Below are 18,157 nucleotides of genomic sequence, written 5' to 3'. Positions count from 1 at the left end.
TTGACTTTAAACTGAAATTCCTTAACTTGATCATGTCCAAAAAAAAGACGTATGACAAGAAATCTTTTAATGAAACACCAGACAGAACTATTTTCCTGTGCTTGTGGGAAAGTGCTTGTTCGCACAAAAGTCAGACTGTCCTATCTTTAGCCAATGTAAAAAATAATGTGCATTATTTTGACCCCCTCTCTCAGGCAGGGTGTGTCTGCCTTAATTGTGAGTTTTAATGAGTTTATAGATCATGGGATGGCAGCATAGGAGCTTAAATCACCTGATAAACCCTTGAGTCCTGATCTGCCTACTAGACAGTGGGCAGATTCTTTCATCAAAGGTCCTTTTCCTGTAGTCAGAAAAGGCCTAAATGCAATACTCTCTTCCAAATTGTGTTCCAGGCACGCCCAGAGAGGATCAGTTGTGGCCTTGTTGGATTTAAAACTAACAGATTTACAACAGACCTGCGGGATGAAGACTCCTCTCCTCTGCTTGGAGCTGCTCCTCTTGGCGAGTCTCATCCTTCTGGTGACTGGGCAGCTGGAGCCAAAGGAGCAAGACCTCCTTGCTGTTACCCAGAGGCTCGGCCTCGTGGAGAGAGACGTGCGGGGTCTGGTGAGGCCCAACATCTCCATGCCCCGCCGCCGGCTGCCGCCCATGTGCACGGGTCCCACGGAAATCCGAGACACGTTCAAGTACATCAACACGGTGGTGTCCTGCCTGGTGTTTGTTGTGGGCATCATCGGGAATTCCACTCTGCTGAGGATCATCTACAAGAACAAGTGCATGCGCAACGGGCCGAACATCCTGATCGGCAGCCTGGCGCTTGGAGACCTGCTGCACATCGTCATCGGCATTCCCATCAACGTTTACAAGGTGAGCAAGTCAACATCATGTTTTGGGCCTCAACAGTGTTTTATTCGTCAGTATAAAACTCAATCAACTCTTGCTGCACTCTTGTCTAAGGTCAAACATTTTAGCTCAAAATTGGATTTTAAATCTGTGTGTAAACACACCGACAGACACACAACATTCTTTCCTAATACACACGTCTGTAGACACACACACTGTCTCTGTGTTATTACTTTACTGGATCCTGAGCCTCTGTATGCCGTTATGTGCCTGGCATGTTATTATCTATCAGGCCCTGTGTGTGTGTGTGTGTGTGTGTGTGTGTGTGTGTGTGTGTGTGTGTGTGTGTATTTGGGTAAGGGGGCATGTTAAAACAACTGGCTGCTGTTGCATACCAGAGACATGAGAGACACGGGCGCTGTGGGGAGACACCGGGTTACACATGATTCCAATTGACACTCACTTTTCAGTCCCTCACACAAAGCAGACGTGAAAAGTTTATCCTTGTTTAAGACCGCGCAGGTCCGCAGAGTTCTGATCTCCAGGAGATTTATTCACTCTTTGGGTTTAGTGTTTTGAAACCAAACAGTGGCTGTTTTGTGAAAAAGACCAAAAAAAAGTCCTCTGACTGAGAGAAAAGAGAAAGCTCTTGGTGATCACAGAATGCGACAGATGAATGTTTACGGATATCGGGTCAGCACCGGAGCCCTGAGCCTGGGGAGAACCGTGTGGTACCAGAGGATTCATGGTTAAAGTCTGTCATCACCTCTTGTCCCTCACCAGCTCCTGGCAGAGGACTGGCCTTTTGGAGTGTCTCTCTGCAAGATTGTGCCGTTTGTCCAAAAAGCCTCCGTGGGGATAACGGTGCTGAGTCTGTGTGCGCTGAGTATTGACAGGTAATCCGGTTCCTCACCACTGGAGCGCTTCTCATATGCAGATGTCATGTAACAGTCTCAGAGGAAACAGTGATGTTTACCTGTTCACAGATGTTCATAATGTAACGAGCCTCAGAGGGATACAGGGATCTTCAATACTTTAACCATTTGAAGAATAGCATCATATTTTAAAATCTTCTTCTTTTGCATCTTACCTCAGTTAAGCTTACTGGCTTTTGGCATCATTTGCCCTACGGACATTACAGCGGAATGTGTTTAAACTGTCACTTTAACTCGCGGTCGGTTGATGGCGATCTGACATGCGGGCTCTTCCAGGTATCGCGCCGTGGCCTCGTGGAGCCGCATCAAAGGGATTGGAGTTCCAAAGTGGATGGCAATCGAAATAGCGCTCATCTGGATATTGTCCGTCATCCTGGCCGTGCCAGAAGCCGTAGCCTTCGACATGATCACGATGGACTACAAGGGAGAACACTTGAGGATCTGTTTGCTGCACCCCATGCAACAAAACAACTTCATGGTGGTGAGCTGTGACGCGCACACACACGCACACGCACACACACACACACACACATGTAATTAAATGTGGAGGGAAACAGTGTTAGTTGACACAAGCCGCAAACCTGCTCGTGCACGCATAACACACACTGACACACACACACAAGGAAGCGCAGACGTGCACGTTGGCTCGCACGCTAACCTGGGTAGGAATATTTGTGTATGCTTTCCATTGTGTGAGAGACCACACGGGGTCACACACAGTTCATAGACGGCGAGGCATCATCAAACTGCACGTCACGGAGTTATTGCTCTCCTGGCTGACAGGAAACACTGCAGCTCCTGCGTGTGTGTGTGTGTGCGAGTGTGTGTGCGTTCACGTGTCTTCTATCAACCTTAAAACAACAACTGTTAATCATTTTAGTTCCACAAGGGGACTTTGAGAAATTGATTTTTAAACAAAAGTCAACATGAGTTTGAGACACATCTTGAGTCTGTGCAGGTCAGACTGAGGAAACTTCCCCTAAATCTGCTTCTGAACGGTTTCCACTTTAACGGTGAACTCTGTCCTGCACACGCTGGAGCAGAACTCATCCATGTTCTCCTATTTCCTCCGTGAAGTTTTACAAATCAGCAAAGGACTGGTGGCTGTTCAGTGCATATTTCTGCCTGCCGTTGGCCTGCACTGCTATTTTCTACACCCTGATGACCTGCGAGATGCTGAGGAAGAAGAACGGAGTCCAGATTGCTCTCAGTGACCACCTCAAACAGGTTGGCTTACGCGTCATTTACCCCTCAGGCCAGCGGTTCTCAAACCTTTGGCCCCACCGCACCAACAAAAACGTGACAAAATGGTCCATGTCGAATTCTTATTGAAATAATGACATTTTGTGACTCGGTGTTCTTTTATTAATAATAGAAAAGGTCTGTGTTCCGTGTTCTCTCCATGTTGAGACACTGAAGCTCCATAATTACTAAGGACGGGTTAAAGGCAGAGAAGAATTTTACCACGTGGGATTAATAAAGGATTATGAATAAATTTGAAATATTTATTTATTTTTAATTTCCCCCAGTAATACCTCCGCGCCCCACAGTTTGAGAACCACTGCCCCAGGCCGTGGTTAGTGACCGTCCTCACGTTAAGTGTTAAGAGAGTCGAGATTGTACTTTTGATCAGTGGCAAACACAAAAATAACCCACGGCCGTCGGTTACCATCAACTCGACACAAGGTCTCTCACCAGCGCGACTAATTGGAGCAAGTTGCAGCCTGACTTGGTTATTCAACAGATTACTTAATTTTTTCTGATTTATGAAAAAACCTTTAGGCAACAACTTTCCACTGAAACGTTCTTTGTGTGAAGGTTCCCCGCGTACCGTCTGCTGACACAATCGGTCGGCATGCGCTGATTTATGTGCGTCTGTGTGTGCAGCGCCGGGAGGTGGCTAAGACGGTGTTCTGCCTGGTTCTGGTCTTCGCCGTGTGTTGGCTGCCTCTCCACCTCAGCCGTATCCTGAAGCTCACCATCTACGACGAGAAAGATCCAAACCGCTGCGAACTGCTGAGGTAAGAAAAGTCAGGAGGACGAAGTGGACTTTATTATATAGGAGAATAACGAATGACCCCGCGTGCGTCTCTGTAACCCTTTCAGTTTCTTTTTGGTGTTGGACTACATCGGCATCAACATGGCATCCGTGAACTCCTGCATCAACCCAATCGCCCTCTACGTGGTCAGCCAACGCTTCAAGAACTGTTTCAGGGTGAGGCGCAACTTGGGGAAATTCACGTTACGTTTTCATAGCAAATAGTTGTTTGGGAATGTTCTTAACCCATGAGTTCTCTGTCCCTCCTCCAGTCCTTCCTCTGCTGCTGGTGCCTCCCGGCGGAGATGGTGATGGACGAGAAGCAGTCGTGCATGAAGCTGAAAGTCACAGAACGGGCCTCGGACCAGAGCAACTCTCGAGTGACCAACAAGTCTACATCGGCCTGAGGAGCAGCTTAAAGTAAGAAAGGTCGATGTAGAAGTGGAGGTGGGGGCGACTGAACGACCACATCTACAGCATCATACCGACTTTGCTTTGAATTTTAAAAGACTTTTTGACTCCTTAGACTATATTAATACTGGAGCGCTGCCCGAGAGGAAAAGAGCAGCACTGGACTAAAAAACACTACATTTCTGGATAACGAGTGAGACGTGTGTGAGGCCGCCAAGCTGCCGTCCAAAATACCAAATATCGACCACCAAGCTTTTCATAAGGGTTTCATAAAATAGGGGGTCAAAGGTCGATTAGCAACCATCGCTCATCAGGCTTTCGGTCTGGTGGTGACGTTGACACTATGAATCTGAAATTACATCTGAGTGAGACGCTGTCAGCGGAGATGAAACAGTGAATCCAAAGAGCTCAGTTGAGATTTGTTGATGCATCTGTTGCCGCACGCTTCATCCCTCAGTACCATCACGGCCGATGGGCCTCGGTCAGGACAAAGAGGAGTAGGACGGGGAATTCATCTATAACTTTTTTTGTTGAGTAAACTTTTACAATAAAGTTACTGCCATGTGGATTCATTTTGTATTATTACAGTGTACCAGTATTGGTGATGTGAATTACCAGACGCAGAGATAATCGCCATTATAAGTGCCGTTAAATGTTTAGTTATTAAACTATTGCTGTTTTTAGCCATTTTGCTATTGTATAATTAATGCTGTTCAATATTGGGCCCATTATTGAGGCTTCCATGCAAAACGCAAGAATATTTGTTCCGTATTATTACCTAAATCTGACTTTACTTTAGCTGGTATGGCCAGAGGAAGGGGTTACTTTTCAAAGAAAAACAGTTAAGCATAAATCTTCTGACACATAATCACTTATGACTGTGACTGTTCTAGCTTTTCCTCTGTGTGTGTGTGTGTGTGTGTGTTTGGTTTAAGTGTGACAGCATGCAGCATCATGTGATGGTGAACACTGAAACAGAACATTACTGTGATCTCTCGATTTCCTCTCAACTTCTTAACTTCAGATCTCACACGCACGCACACACGCACACACGCACACACACACACACACACTCTCATTTGGGACCTGGGAATGTTCCTGCGGGCTAACCCAGTGTCACGCATGTCGCGTCAGCTGTCAAAGGAGCGCTCTGTTCTCGACTCGTGTCTTCCTCTCATACCCTCGTCTTCACTCCCTCTCTTTGTGTTTGGGGGGAGTTTGGACCCGTTCCCGCTCCTCTTGATTCGGTTTCCATTTACGGCTGAATTCCTGTCCCCCCTCCTCCCAACACCTGCTCGGCCTCTTTGGTTCCATTACTGTTTCAAACTATTCAGTGGTTGCAAATGAAATCAAACCCAGTGCTGTGACCTCGAGGGAAAGGAATCACATGTGGTCCATTCCTCACTCAATCATCTGCTTTCCTACGTCCAGCTGGGTGAAGCCGACATTGGTCCTCCACTAATGGGTTTCATTTCCCTGCTACAAAAGGTAAATGTGGTTCAGGGAGCTACTTACCAATGTTGTCTTCAAAATGAAGAAACACGGACAAGACGTCTCGTAAGAAGAGTTCAAATCCAAAGTATTTAATAAAAGAAAGAGTGTTGTGGTAAAAAGAACATCTCAGCTGAGGAGCCGCAGGTCTCTGCAACCAACAGGCCACAAAGCTGCCCTTTGACCCCCACAGTGCCCGTCTGTTGCCTCCACCAGCAAACTGCCTACAGGTATTCATACAGATCAGGTGAGACGGTTAGTGTCCTCGCCCCTGGCAGTGGTCTGCTGGTGAGTTCAATGTAACTTTGAACGTCTCTCGGTCATTATCAGTTGTGGTGCTATAAAGTATTACATGCATGCAGTTAAGTTGATTAAATTACATTAAATACAATCACAAATAAATCAAATCCAGCTCATGATCCATTTAGAGCCTCCTTTGCTCCAAAAGTGTTGCGTTTGAAAGTAAAATGAGGTGTTGGCCCAGGGGATGTTGACTTGGTAAGTCGTGATCCCCCACAGGGCTCAAGACAACACGATGGATAAACCCTTTGTGGAAATGTGCTTATTGAGACCGTTCATACCTCAACAACCCACCCAGTGACAATGGATGCACCACGCGAGCAGCCGGGTATAATCTGGTTTAATCCAGCGGACTTTAAAACAGAAGCCAGCAGGTTGTGGTTTTACGAGGAGTTATGAGAACCTTTCTTGGGCGAGCACAGAACCTCCCTATGCTAAGATTAGCTAAGCTAAGCTAACCGCCGGCTGATACCGCCGTGCCACGGTTTTTATTATTCATTCTTTAAGTGATCAAATAAAACATGTTCCTTTGGAACTAATTTAGTTAGCTTTGAAAAAGACAGCGGTCTTTATGCAAAGCTGCAATTAATCGTTTGGCTGCATAGTGACATGAAAGTGGCACTGATCTCCCTCAGGGACGAACCCGGAAGAGCGCGGCCCTTTTTAACTTAAATCCAATAAATGCAGGTAAACGTTTAGTTTCAGCAAGAACTAATATACTGACACAGTACTATAGTACTATTACTACTATTGAGGAGAGTTCATTTGACTTTTACTGCAAAGAGAATACAGATGAAAACCTGCAGAGGATTGATGCCAAAAGGTTAATGAGAGAACGCACAGAATTTAGCAATAAAACTGTTTTGTAAACCTGAGGTTCTGTCACCTCGAAACACAGTGTGGACTTCTCCTTCCGAACTGCTTTGAACATCGGGACTGCACGTCCTTCTCAGTACACAGCACACACACACACACACACACACACACGTGCGTCACATTTGGCCACGACAAACGCACAAACAGGCCGCATACCAGTACACACAGTTTGTTCTGTCCTCCCTACAGTTTGAGGATTGAGGGGTCGATGTCATGGGCGTCATTCCAGCGGTTGGGGTGGAAAAAGACCTGGTCTGGCCCCTCTCGGCTCACTCGTTATCCAAGCATTCTGTAAATGTTTTCCCACCCCAACAATCCCCCATTTGGCATATTCACACAGCGTGTTGGGCGGACAACGCACGCCAACCACATCCAAAAACAATTATCAGGGCTGGACATGATGTTTGACTTTGCATTCAAATATTTGAGCAGCAGCTCTGGTGGCTTTTCTTAAGCTTCCGGGGCTCATAGAATAATATGCAAAGACATATAGCTTCATCTGTTAGCTTTCTCTCTCCTTCCGTTTCACCTCAGCTGGATGCTTCTCACATAAACACCAGGACGGTGCACAGTTACTGATGTGGAAAAACTGCTGGCTTCCTCGGTCGTAGAATAGTTAGAAGATTGATGGCACAGGGAGGAGAGCTTTCAGTAGGGCCTCACTACCTCTGATATCTGGAAATAAAACACTACAATATGTGTGTGTGTGTGTGTGTGTGAGATTGTGTGTAGTTCAGCCAGGGAAATACTTCTTGGTAATAATGTCGAATCAAACTCAGACCAAAAAGGTATCTGAGCTGGAGCCTCTGCATCAGAGCAGGGGTGAGGGACGCTTATCAACGCGGTCCACGTGAGAGATTTGTCTGATTTGAGGGGCCGTTTTTGGTCAGACGTCATTGATTTCACGCCTCGAAAGGTTTGATGAATGACACAAAAGCTCTACTCGTCTCTCGCGCTCACGGATTTGGAAATGTTCCACTTGAACACCTTCTGCTGCTGCACAGCAGACGGAATTCATCAAACTGCCGTCCCACGGACTCCCATCCAGCTCAGTCCTACATGGTTACTGTCCCTCGTCCTGCTCATCTGACAAGGTGGTGACGAGGACAGAGACGGCGATACAAACAGGACCGCGGTCATCGTGTAGCTCACATCAAGTCAACACGTTCCCAGCTGTTCAGTGAGTTTATATCAAAGCCGTCTCCTGTTATGCAGACACATAGAATAAAGGCTACAGCGAACACACGCTGTCCCGCTGACACATATTTCTACCGCCTCGCAAAATGCATTTTCAAAACAGCAAACAGACATTTACGTTTCATAAACTGAGACTAGAGACATTCTAGCAGTCTCCCCCATCAAATCCTCAAATGAGTCAAACATTGAGTGAGTGGAGATGGGTTACGTTTCATTGTTTAAGGCCATTTCTTAGCAGAAATGGAATATCATTTTAAATCATATTAATTATTTTGTAGCTGATCACCTGAAAATAAGAGTAGACATTCCGTGAGATGAGCAGCTGTCATTCAGACCGCCGGCTCTGTGAAGGCCACGTTTCTACAGCAGCCATGAAGGAACAAAGCAAACGGCGGCACTCGGCCCATCTGTGTTTTCCCGTCGGCCGGCGTTGTTCTGTAAGCCGCTCGGGAGACGGTTCAGCGGGTTGCAATTTACAGTTAAGAGACTAGATGTCCCTAAAACCTGCACACTAGTACTTTCATTAATCCAAAAACAGCGATAGGTCTGTTGTCCTCCAGTACGTTAAGGAAAAGTGCACCTTTAGGAACCATGTTGCACAATTGAAAATGGGGTTTTTGAGGTAATTCTGCGTCAATCAATCAACTATTTAGCGATGGCAACGCTGAAACGGAAAAGGTCAAACAACGTTAACTTTTAAAAAAGAAAAGAAAGAATATACTTCCTGTGCTGACTCCGTCTCCCCCTAAAGTAACACAGTCCTTCATCATGTCAGCTACATACAATGCAAATTTGGAGTAAATTCTACCAGCGTCTTCCCGCTTGCACATATTGTAATAATAAAACCATGCCCTCTGATACTCTATAAAAATGTATGGCAGAAAGCCAAACCAGCACATTCTTCAAGCTGCCTGCAGTTTCAGACGTGGGGAAAAGAATGTTCCAAAATAAATGGATAGTAAACTTGATTTATTCTGCCTTGACAGACATATTTTTGATCTGGTTAAAATATTTTACACACAAATTTGAAACACGCAAAAGTGTTTGTAATAATTATCTGATTCTATAGCAGGAAGAATCACACTATATATTTGTGAACGTATACCAGCAAAGTACTGGAAGCTGGTTTCTCCTGCACGCTGTTTACAGACAGGAGAGTTCTGCAGAACCGACCGGACAGACGCAGCGAATCCGGCTACAGAACTCTGAGCTGGTCTGCGATCAACCTGTAGTGGAACGATTATGGAACTATAGACCATTTGCTTTCAAATCGATTTTGAAATTTGGCAGATGTTGGCAAATGAATGACATTTTGACGGGCTTAAATTGTTAAAAGCTACATCAGAATGTCCTGATTATCCCAGAGTGACACCTTGAGGTGGTGTAACAAAGTGAAACTATTATCTGGAGCGTCTGGAAGCGGGCCGCAGCAGAACACGTCTCTCCAGCAGTGCACGGCCCCTTTAAGGGTCCTGGTGCACAGTTCTGCCACCAGGGAGCATCAGCGAATAGAAGAAAACATGGACTTTTTCACTTCATGCACCTTCCTGCGTGTCGGCACACACGTATATTTTGGTCCATGTTTTCTGTCTCTACTTTGAGCTCCTTCACACCTTATGCCAAATACTGAATGTTAAACTGTACCGAGCGTAAAACAGCAGTTGATGAATGGCATCGATCCTCGATGTTACTTTTAAGCGAACATGCCAGTTTATGATACGTGGTGAGATCATTACACACTTGGATTGCATGTTAACAAACCAGCTGGCTGTTTGCACATAGATTGCATGTCTCTGCTGCTTTACCTTGCAAATACACCCGTGTTTACATTTGCTCCACACTGACAATGGTCACCATGGGTTACCTTGACTCACAACACAGGTAACCAATCAGAGCCCACGGTGGGGGCAGTTCTCTGGAAAAAAAAGAGGAAGCAATAACTGGCAACGTCTGAAGGGAAGAAGAAGAAAATCAACACGATCCACACTGATCAAAAGCCCCAGAGCAAACTGATCCGAGGTCAGTAAGCAGAGGACGAGGATGAGAACCACTTCCGTTCTTCTTCTGGATCCTGCAGGCAGCTGCTGCTCTGCCACATACAGACACAAACCCTAAACACAAGGTAAGCGTCTGCTTCTTGTTCCACAGAACCCCGGCGCTGCTCTGTGGAGCCACCAGCCCTCCGTAGAACACGGCCAGCAGGGCCTGCAGGGTCAGCAGCGCCGCGGCTCACTCGCGTTACAAGACACGTGCTGGAGGGAAAGTGAAAGTAGATTTTCCAGAGGGCGCGTGGGAGATTCTGAGCCGTTAACTCACTTTTAAAAACACCCTGCCACCATTTTTTAATAGAACGTGTTTTACGGGTTTGCTGTGAATGAAAACTAAACCAGGAGAACATGAGCCAAAGAGGAAGCAGCAAGGCGCTTAAAGAAGTTTGATGTGTCCGTCATTCCCTGTATTCTCAATCTCCTCTTCCACACACACACACACACACACACACACACACACACACACACACACACACAGTGTTCATTTAACAAGGGCCGGTTACTGCGAGCATCAAGAAGGGCTTATCAGCTGCTCCCTCTCTGCCATATACTGTTATCAGCCTGGCCTAGTTCACAGACACACACACACACACACACACACACACACTGGGGAATGAATGTTATGGGGGCTTATCGGTGTCCTCGGGGGGCCTGGCAACCACTTCACAGACTCCGATCCTTCTGCCGAGGCCACAGAGACGAACCTGTGATGAAGAAAAGCTCTGATGTTAGTGACTCCTCTGAGGAGTCAGCACGCCGACAATGAACACACGCACACGCATACACAGTGTATGTGTGTTTATATACATTATATATATATATTCAGTAACAGTCAAAGGTTTGGACCCACTTTCTATTGAATTGAATGATGTGACCAAACGTTTGATCGGTTCTGTATACAGACACATATATTTAGAACCTTATGTCACTATGGCAGGCTATGGGACTAACTAACTATGGGAACAATAATTATTCAGAAGAGCAAACCGAAGCATTTCTTCTGATTTCACTACATTTACCAATAGTGAGAGCGAGCTAGCAGCCTGCGACACTACCCAGCCTGCACGTGGTTCTGGCTGGTAGCTCATTATGTTACAAGCTGCGCTGCAATTTGATAGAAAGTCAGTGTAACGCATGGGAAAATAGTCACTGCTAGTTTATATGAAAACATGCGATTTAGATTAAATACGTCCTCTTAGGCTGCAACTACTTTTTATTCTCTAAGGAAATCACATATTCAGTGCTACTTCCAATCAGAGCAGATGTTAAAAAAGGCTGTAAATTCACATTTAATAAGTAAATTAAACAGTCTATCAACTATGGAAGCACTTACAGATGCAGCTCAATGTTTCCTTACTTTAAATCAAGCTTTGCACATTATTCTAAAAGAAGACGGTTTCTCTTCATTGACCCGTTTCATCTCGTGTCCCACATAAATGATTGAGCACCAAACACATCAGAGGAAGTCAAAATTGAGAAGGCCACTGCAGCCAGATAATGTTGGCAGCGGTTTGGCGCAGGAATTCAGGAAGCGGTGCCTCCTAACTGAGCCGCGCTTCCTGTGTGATAACTGATCCAAACATGTTGTGCCTCCGTCACACGCACGCTCAGAGACCGCTATTCTGTTTCCACCGTTCTGAGGATTCATGAGGTACGAAGTGTAGGAACTTGATGTGCATTACCTTGGATGCCGTTTGCACACCGCTGAAGATAAGTGCCGGTGTGCCAACGGCGTTCCCAGCTTGAGTTTGACCTTTGTGAGTAAGAGGCTGCTGTACAGCAGGACGGAATAACATGATAACCTTACAAATGAAGGGCGTAGGAGCAGGGATGTGCAGGGGACTCGGGCGGAGCAACTAAAGGGAATTAACATGAGCAGAGGACAGGGGAGGAAGAAAAACAGAAGAGTTGGTTCAGTTCTAAATGTCCCCTTTCACGGTCAGGTCGTAAAGAATGTGCCGCAACGCCCCCGAAACCTTGAGCGTTGAGCAAAGACATGACGTTTCAAGTTCAACACCAGCAGCTTCCCCCCACCCGCATAACCACGCGCACGCACGCACGCACGCACGCACGCACACATCACAGTGCAAACACTTCCTTCCTGTTGCTGTTTTAGCCTCTTTTAGTAGCAAGATAAGAGCAAAAACATATGTACCAAAGAGGGAAGCAGACGGTGCAGTTTCTCTGTTCTCACAGGCAGCATTTCTTTATTTCAAGATTTCATTTTCAAAGTCAGACCGGTTGTACCAGCCGACATCAGCACAGGTGCAGCGGTCTCACTTTGCGTTAACTTGTTTGCTGTTGTTTCTGTCGGTATCCGGCAGGTTCAGTCAGACCACAGGACAGTTAGCAGCCCCCCCACCACTTCCTCATCGAGAGTCGCAGCAGAGCGAGCGAAAGCGCGTTTCCTGCGACGCATCTGTGCCTCTGGTCAATTGGTTCACGTCCTTCTTCCAACTGGTGCATCGTGCCGCACAAGAGAGCGGCCTGATCGCGCTGGGAGCTCCCTGGTGGATCCACACGGACCCTGGATCGCTCCACAGGAACACGCCGGACCTCCGTTACTCAACAGGCTTCAGGGGAAAGCTGCGATGCCGTTTGCACACAGATAAGGTTGCGTGTGTGCGATTGAGATCTTCAGCCATGCTGCAGCAGTCAGACCTGATCTTTGACTTTGCCAGCGACCATGTCAATATGTCACAGGTGAGTAAAGGTCAAGCAGTAATGTTGTTTCTTTCTTCATTGAATCTGCCTTCATATAATCTCATTTTTTTGGGGGGCTGCAGTTGGGCAGTTACTCAGATTACCCTCCAGTGATTGTGGAGCAGGTGCCCCATTCACACCTGCTGTCATACGGAGGTCTGACGTACGAACAGACGGACCACCAGCCGCTGCTCAAAGGTCAGTGCGCACAGCGTGTCCAACTAACGCTTATTAAAGTGGCTTAGTTGTGCGACGGTTTTAGTAGTAAGTAAAGTCTCGTAAGGAGACCGCGCATGCGCGGTCGGGGGCCGTCGTCGCACGTGCTCCGCCCTCTGCGAACACCAGGAAGTGAAGCAAAACATCACCGGGGCTGCTGGTCCCGACGAAACCCCGTTAATGAACCATGTCGGGACGCGGACGTGGTCCGCTCGGGCCGCAGCGCGCGTGCTACGACTTGTTCCTCGCTGACGCTGCGAAGTGAAAGTGAGTCCTGTCGCCGTATCGGCTTGTTTTTAGTGCTGCGGTCACGCGAGCAGCGCGCGTCGGGAAAGGCGAGGCGCGCTTATCGGCCAACGGGAACCGGGGAGGAGAACCGGGACCAACCGACCCGGATGAGCCGCGCCGTGTCGATCGCTTACCGGGTTTTCGGGGCGGTGCAGCGCGTTGAACGCACAGATGTTCGCCGGCAGATGTTGTGTAGCTCGCTGCATCGCAGCCGACTCACGTCGGTTAAATAAATGCGCGCACAACAAATAGTCCTTTTGACAATACTGTGTCTTCGGGACGTCCACGTGTCACGGGTGACGTCAAGGCTTTACATATTGTTAATGAATTACATTTAAAAAAAATCCCGGCCTAATAAGTAGTAGTCTGTTATCCATCTTAAGTTAAACGCAACAGTTATTGGCGTGAATCTCCAGTTCGGAGCCTTTGCGAATAGTTAATAAGCGTCCTGGTTGATCCGTTTGGGTCATTAAAGGAGAAGCTCAGGCAAACATTTTCTCTCTTATCTCAGTAGATGCAAAGTCGACGGATTCTACGGTCAAACATTAATAGATGGATCACTTCTTTTAATGAATTCATATTCAGCCACAGATGCATCTCAACCAAAACTCTGTAAAGTACGATTGAACATTTGGAGGAAATCCCGTCCCGTCTTCTGAGGGGCACAAGGAAGCCTTCGCCTCAGAGGTGGGCCTACTCAGCAAATTAAATTCCTAATATTATATTGGTTAAGCCAAATTCCACACATTCATCTAGTAATTCATTACTAGATGAACGGAATTTGGCGTGACCGCCAAGCCTCACGTCCTCGGCGCTTATCACGTTTCATTTCCCTTTTACTGAACGCCATCCTGCTAAAATGCTTCTGTGTGTTACTCTCTCCTCTGTCGTCCGCAGTGGAGCAATGTGAAAGTGGAGAGGAGGAGACCATGGAGACGCTTGTTGCTGCCGACTCGCTCCTTAACATGGATTGCCCTGACACCCTCTCCCTGGAACACTACTGTAAGCGCACACACACACACACACACACACACACACACGCCGCTCGCATGCACACTAACCGCGTGGAGAGAAGATGCTCTGATCAAACCTCACCGCTGCTTTCAGCTCTGACTGTGAGACGTTATTTTTAGAAACGGTGCTCACAGAGCTGTTGTCTCTCATCAAATCTGTTTATGCCTCCTCCCCTGCAGCCCAGACCTTCTTGCCATCACTGGGTGATGTCATCACTGCTCCTGTTACCCAGGTGACGGTGTCAGCGGACGGGATGGTGGGAGCCTTTGACGAGCCACAGTGGCACTCGATGCACACAAGCAAGCCGGCAGCACAGCTGCAGTCCAAAAAGAGAGGTCCGCTGCCTTCTGGGTCATCGCGTTTTCTGAATTATCACGATGGTTGTGTGATTTACTTCTGGTTACGAGCAAATAGTCTGCTTTTATCCTTTGCTGCTCAGGGAGAAAAGCTCGACATAGAAGGGCGGAGTCTCCCACACCGGACATTATAGTGAAGAAGGACAAATACAACAAAGGTGATGTGACAGACAACATGAGTCCAACGGGAATGTGTTTGCAATTCTGTGTGTTGGTATCATGTCTGGAAAAAATGGTTTTGTTTCTTTGGCTGGACTCGAAATTGCCTCCATCCGTGCAGATTCATGCAGACGACCTAAAGCATCCTGGGTCACCAAGTATTTAACAAGGGTGCAACATGGATGAGTTGTGCTCGCGGTTACTCACGTGATCTGCGTTTCTCGGTCATGATCGTTAGTTCTCTCCTGTCGTAAAGGACGGTCCAGTGGTTCCTATGCTAAAGGAGCCGAGCAGGGAAGCTTCGATGGCGGCCACTTCTACTACCTCCGGGTCATTTCACTCAGTTCACAACCGTCCTAAGCAATTTGAACCGAGCCTTTTTGTCCCATGTGTTTGTGCTCCAGGAGGAAACACGCTGTACCTGTGGCAGTTCCTGATGGAGTTGCTGCAGGACCGACAGGTGTGCCCCCGCTACATTAAGTGGACCAATGCTCACGCAGGAATCTTCAAGTTGGTCAACTCCAAAGCGGTGGCCAGACTGTGGGGCAAACACAAGAACAAGCCGGACATGAACTATGAGACGATGGGCAGAGCTCTGAGGTAAGCTGTCAAAGGAGGCGATGAAAGAATGCGATCGTAATCTTTACTTTGAAAACATGTGTGACGTGTTGTGTTCATCCTCATGTAGGTACTACTACCAGAGAGGCATCCTAAATAAGGTTGAAGGCCAGCGCCTCGTCTACCAGTTCACCTCGCTGCCCAAAGATATGATTTACATCACAGATGGCGACGGCATCAAAGCGGAAGACGACGACGACGACGATCACGACGACATCAGTGGCAACGATGAGGCCGCGAGTGACGACTCGGATGCCAGCACTGTATCTTCTAGTGACCAGTCGATTGAGGAGGAAGACGACTTGCCCCCTCCGCAGAAAAAAACCTCCCTGTGCTCGTTTCGAGGCCCGGCCTCCCAGCGAACCAGGGCGGCGCCGCGGCCCGCCGCCCAGCGCGAAACCGTCCTCAGGCCCGCCAGCGCCAGCTTGATCCAGGAGCAGCACTTGCCTATAGTGTCGGCGGAGATGCTCCGGACCCTGCAGAACCTGCAAAAAGTCCAGTCCCTGCAGGGGCCACGCCACGGCCACGCCTCGGTCTTCAAGACGGCTCAGATGCTGGGGAGTCTGTGCGAGCGACAGGCCGCCGCTGAGACGGCTGTGGGCGGCGAGTGCGCTGACGAGACGCCCAATGGAAAGTCGCACCCAGGACCCAAAGGTTCCAGAATGGAGGCTCCACAGCTGGTGCCCCTGACTAGCTCTCATCAGTAAGAGAAGCCACCAGAAACCGTCACACTCACTCCGCTGACTCAGGACCAGCTACTGTCTGCACACAAGGGTATCGGCCTAGGATTGTTTTTGTATTTTAGATTATATTATGATGTCGTATAACTAAAGCAATTCTAGATCACCGCTTCCTCCCGGAGTTGGCAGCCAACCCTCAACATCTAGCAGTTGCCTTTCTGAGCGCGCTTTAAAAGCTCGTGTGCTTTGGCTCAGCCTTCTGTCTCTCCAGCCTTTGACCACACACGACACCAAAGACAGACCTGCACTGGAATCTACAGCCTCTCTGCACCTTCTGCAGATACACCCTCTGCTTGCACTTCACCTCCAGCTGTCACGGAGCCAATCGTCCGATCAGTACACTGTGCCTTCTCTCTCTGCCTTAACTCTTGCTCTTTCTCACTCTTTATTATTGTTGTTGTTGTTTTTTCTATCACATGCTGAATCATTCCTCCGCCTTGAAAATGGCTATGCACTAATGTTTATCCCTGCTGTAGGTTTCTTCTCCTAAGTGCCTGACCATCTCCGTCCCTCCTGTCCCTGCTTCCTGTGCTCCTGATAATCATGCGGTTCTTGAGGGAAAACATTCCATGTTATTGTTATTTTCTAAGATTACTGAATTATGTTTGTATTGTGAAATGTTGAAAACAAGGGATCACTGTTATTTCTAGAGTAGAAATTTAGCACTGCGGATGCCTGTAGTTAATTGTAGCTACTGCTTTCCTTTTGCCGACAATCACCAGTGAAATTGCCTTTTTATTTAGCTGCATTGCCTTCTGTAGAGTCCTACTGCTACTATTTAGCTTTTCTAGTATTCGTACTTTCTCTTTAGTTATTGCATGTGTCTGTACACAAATGCATATATGGACCTCCAAAGCCTTGATATCGTCATGTATTGTGTGTTATATACTGTATGTCTGTGAACATGCTTGACTTGTTGCCATTTTCTCCCTCAGGTTCGTATAAAAAAAATAGTTTTACTGCACAGACTATATTATACTCTATGCAAGAGTAAAAAGCTGGCCCTTATGTAATGCAGTAATGCTAAATTGAGTGTTTTCCCTTCAGTTGTTTTGAGTGAAGTCTCACAAACCTCACTAAATGAAAATGTAGCTTTTAGGATTCGAGCGAACTTGTGTGAGGCTGTGTTTGGTTTAGGAGATGCTTGTAACTGCCTTTATCTCCAGGGAACCATATGCAAAACTGTTTTCACTTTATTACTGATTGAGACATTTATTTGGAACCCCCTCGCTTTGCCTCATCTGGAGATCTTTTGATACTGTAAGTTTCACTGATGTTATATAAGCTTGTTGCAGAGGGAGAGACTGAGTTTGTGTTGCCTTACTTTGATGTGTTTGCTTTCATACAGTCCAGATGTATTGAAAAGATAATGGTCTATTATATAAAATAAACTTAATTTTGTTATTGTCTGTGGAAAACTTCTCGTCTACTCATTTACTCACCTGCTTATACTACTAGTACTGCGCTCAAGAGTACATTTCAGGTACGCTACCATTTACTGGAAAATATTGTACTTTATACTGTATGTAATTTACCTTACAGATGTATTTACTAGTTACTCTGCTGATAGCAATGTATCTTAGTACAATATGAATAACAAAGCAAAAGATTACTTTTAATTTTTCTGAAGTACGTAAGTACCAGTAAGTTGAATGCAGTTTTTTCTGCACTACGTTATTGTCACTCATATTTAAGTAAATTATCTAAAGGCTTCTTTCAATCGTTATAATTACGACAGCTACAGTAACTAGATACTTTTACATATATTATAAAGTTTGTCACGAAATAATAGTTTTATAAAATCTCAAATTAGCCCCCTCTTCCACAGTCTTCTTTAAAATGCTCAAATAGTGTATTAAAGTATAATATTTCAATATACACAACTGATTATTGGCAATGACGGATGTATGTTTACAAAATGCAG

General features: G+C 46.7%; 2 protein-coding genes across 5 annotated transcripts in view; both read left to right on the top strand.

Moving 5' to 3' along the window:
* The window catches only part of ednrba (endothelin receptor Ba), a 5,230-nt gene extending 435 nt beyond the window's left edge, over positions 1 to 4,795 (top strand). The window contains exons 2-8 of the mRNA XM_040172120.2: positions 393 to 867; positions 1,627 to 1,739; positions 2,055 to 2,259; positions 2,856 to 3,005; positions 3,666 to 3,799; positions 3,885 to 3,993; positions 4,089 to 4,795. Of these exons, the coding sequence (XP_040028054.2) occupies positions 463 to 867; positions 1,627 to 1,739; positions 2,055 to 2,259; positions 2,856 to 3,005; positions 3,666 to 3,799; positions 3,885 to 3,993; positions 4,089 to 4,223 (1,251 nt within the window). The 5' untranslated portion in view covers positions 393 to 462 and the 3' untranslated portion in view covers positions 4,224 to 4,795. The remainder of the gene's footprint in view (positions 1 to 392; positions 868 to 1,626; positions 1,740 to 2,054; positions 2,260 to 2,855; positions 3,006 to 3,665; positions 3,800 to 3,884; positions 3,994 to 4,088) is intronic.
* A 5,110-nt stretch (positions 4,796 to 9,905) lies between these two features.
* Positions 9,906 to 17,651, top strand: LOC120816032 (ETS-related transcription factor Elf-1). 4 transcript variants are annotated; one of them, XM_040171260.2, is made up of 8 exons: positions 9,906 to 10,213; positions 12,464 to 12,842; positions 12,926 to 13,040; positions 14,244 to 14,348; positions 14,540 to 14,695; positions 14,800 to 14,874; positions 15,280 to 15,475; positions 15,564 to 17,651. In XM_040171260.2, the coding sequence occupies exons 2-8, from the start codon at positions 12,783 to 12,785 to the stop codon at positions 16,198 to 16,200; spliced, it is 1,344 nt and encodes a 447-aa protein (XP_040027194.1). In that variant the 5' UTR covers positions 9,906 to 10,213; positions 12,464 to 12,782; the 3' UTR covers positions 16,201 to 17,651. The 4 variants fall into 4 exon arrangements, with proteins under 4 accessions (XP_040027194.1, XP_040027193.2, XP_040027192.1 ...); XM_040171259.2 differs by having other exon boundaries at positions 10,046 to 10,213; positions 12,926 to 13,325; XM_040171258.2 differs by lacking the exon at positions 9,906 to 10,213 and adding an exon at positions 11,697 to 11,790.
* Positions 17,652 to 18,157: the final 506 nt, after the last annotated feature.

Source organism: Gasterosteus aculeatus, chromosome 3 (genome assembly GCF_964276395.1).
Source record: "Gasterosteus aculeatus chromosome 3, fGasAcu3.hap1.1, whole genome shotgun sequence".
In the NCBI taxonomy this organism is placed as follows: domain Eukaryota; kingdom Metazoa; phylum Chordata; class Actinopteri; order Perciformes; family Gasterosteidae; genus Gasterosteus; species Gasterosteus aculeatus.
This window is presented reverse-complemented; position numbering and strand designations above follow the sequence as displayed.

Excerpts from the sequence above, each read along its gene's own strand:
- LOC120816032 (XM_078098567.1), top strand. The coding sequence starts at position 12,093 with ATGTGCCGCAACGCCCCCGAAACCTTGAGCGTTGAGCAAAGACATGAC. Across the intron at positions 12,843-12,925 it reads ACCATGTCAATATGTCACAG|TTGGGCAGTTACTCAGATTA; the intron begins GTGAGTAAAGGT and ends GGGGGGCTGCAG. Across the intron at positions 14,349-14,539 it reads CCTCTCCCTGGAACACTACT|CCCAGACCTTCTTGCCATCA; the intron begins GTAAGCGCACAC and ends CCTCCCCTGCAG.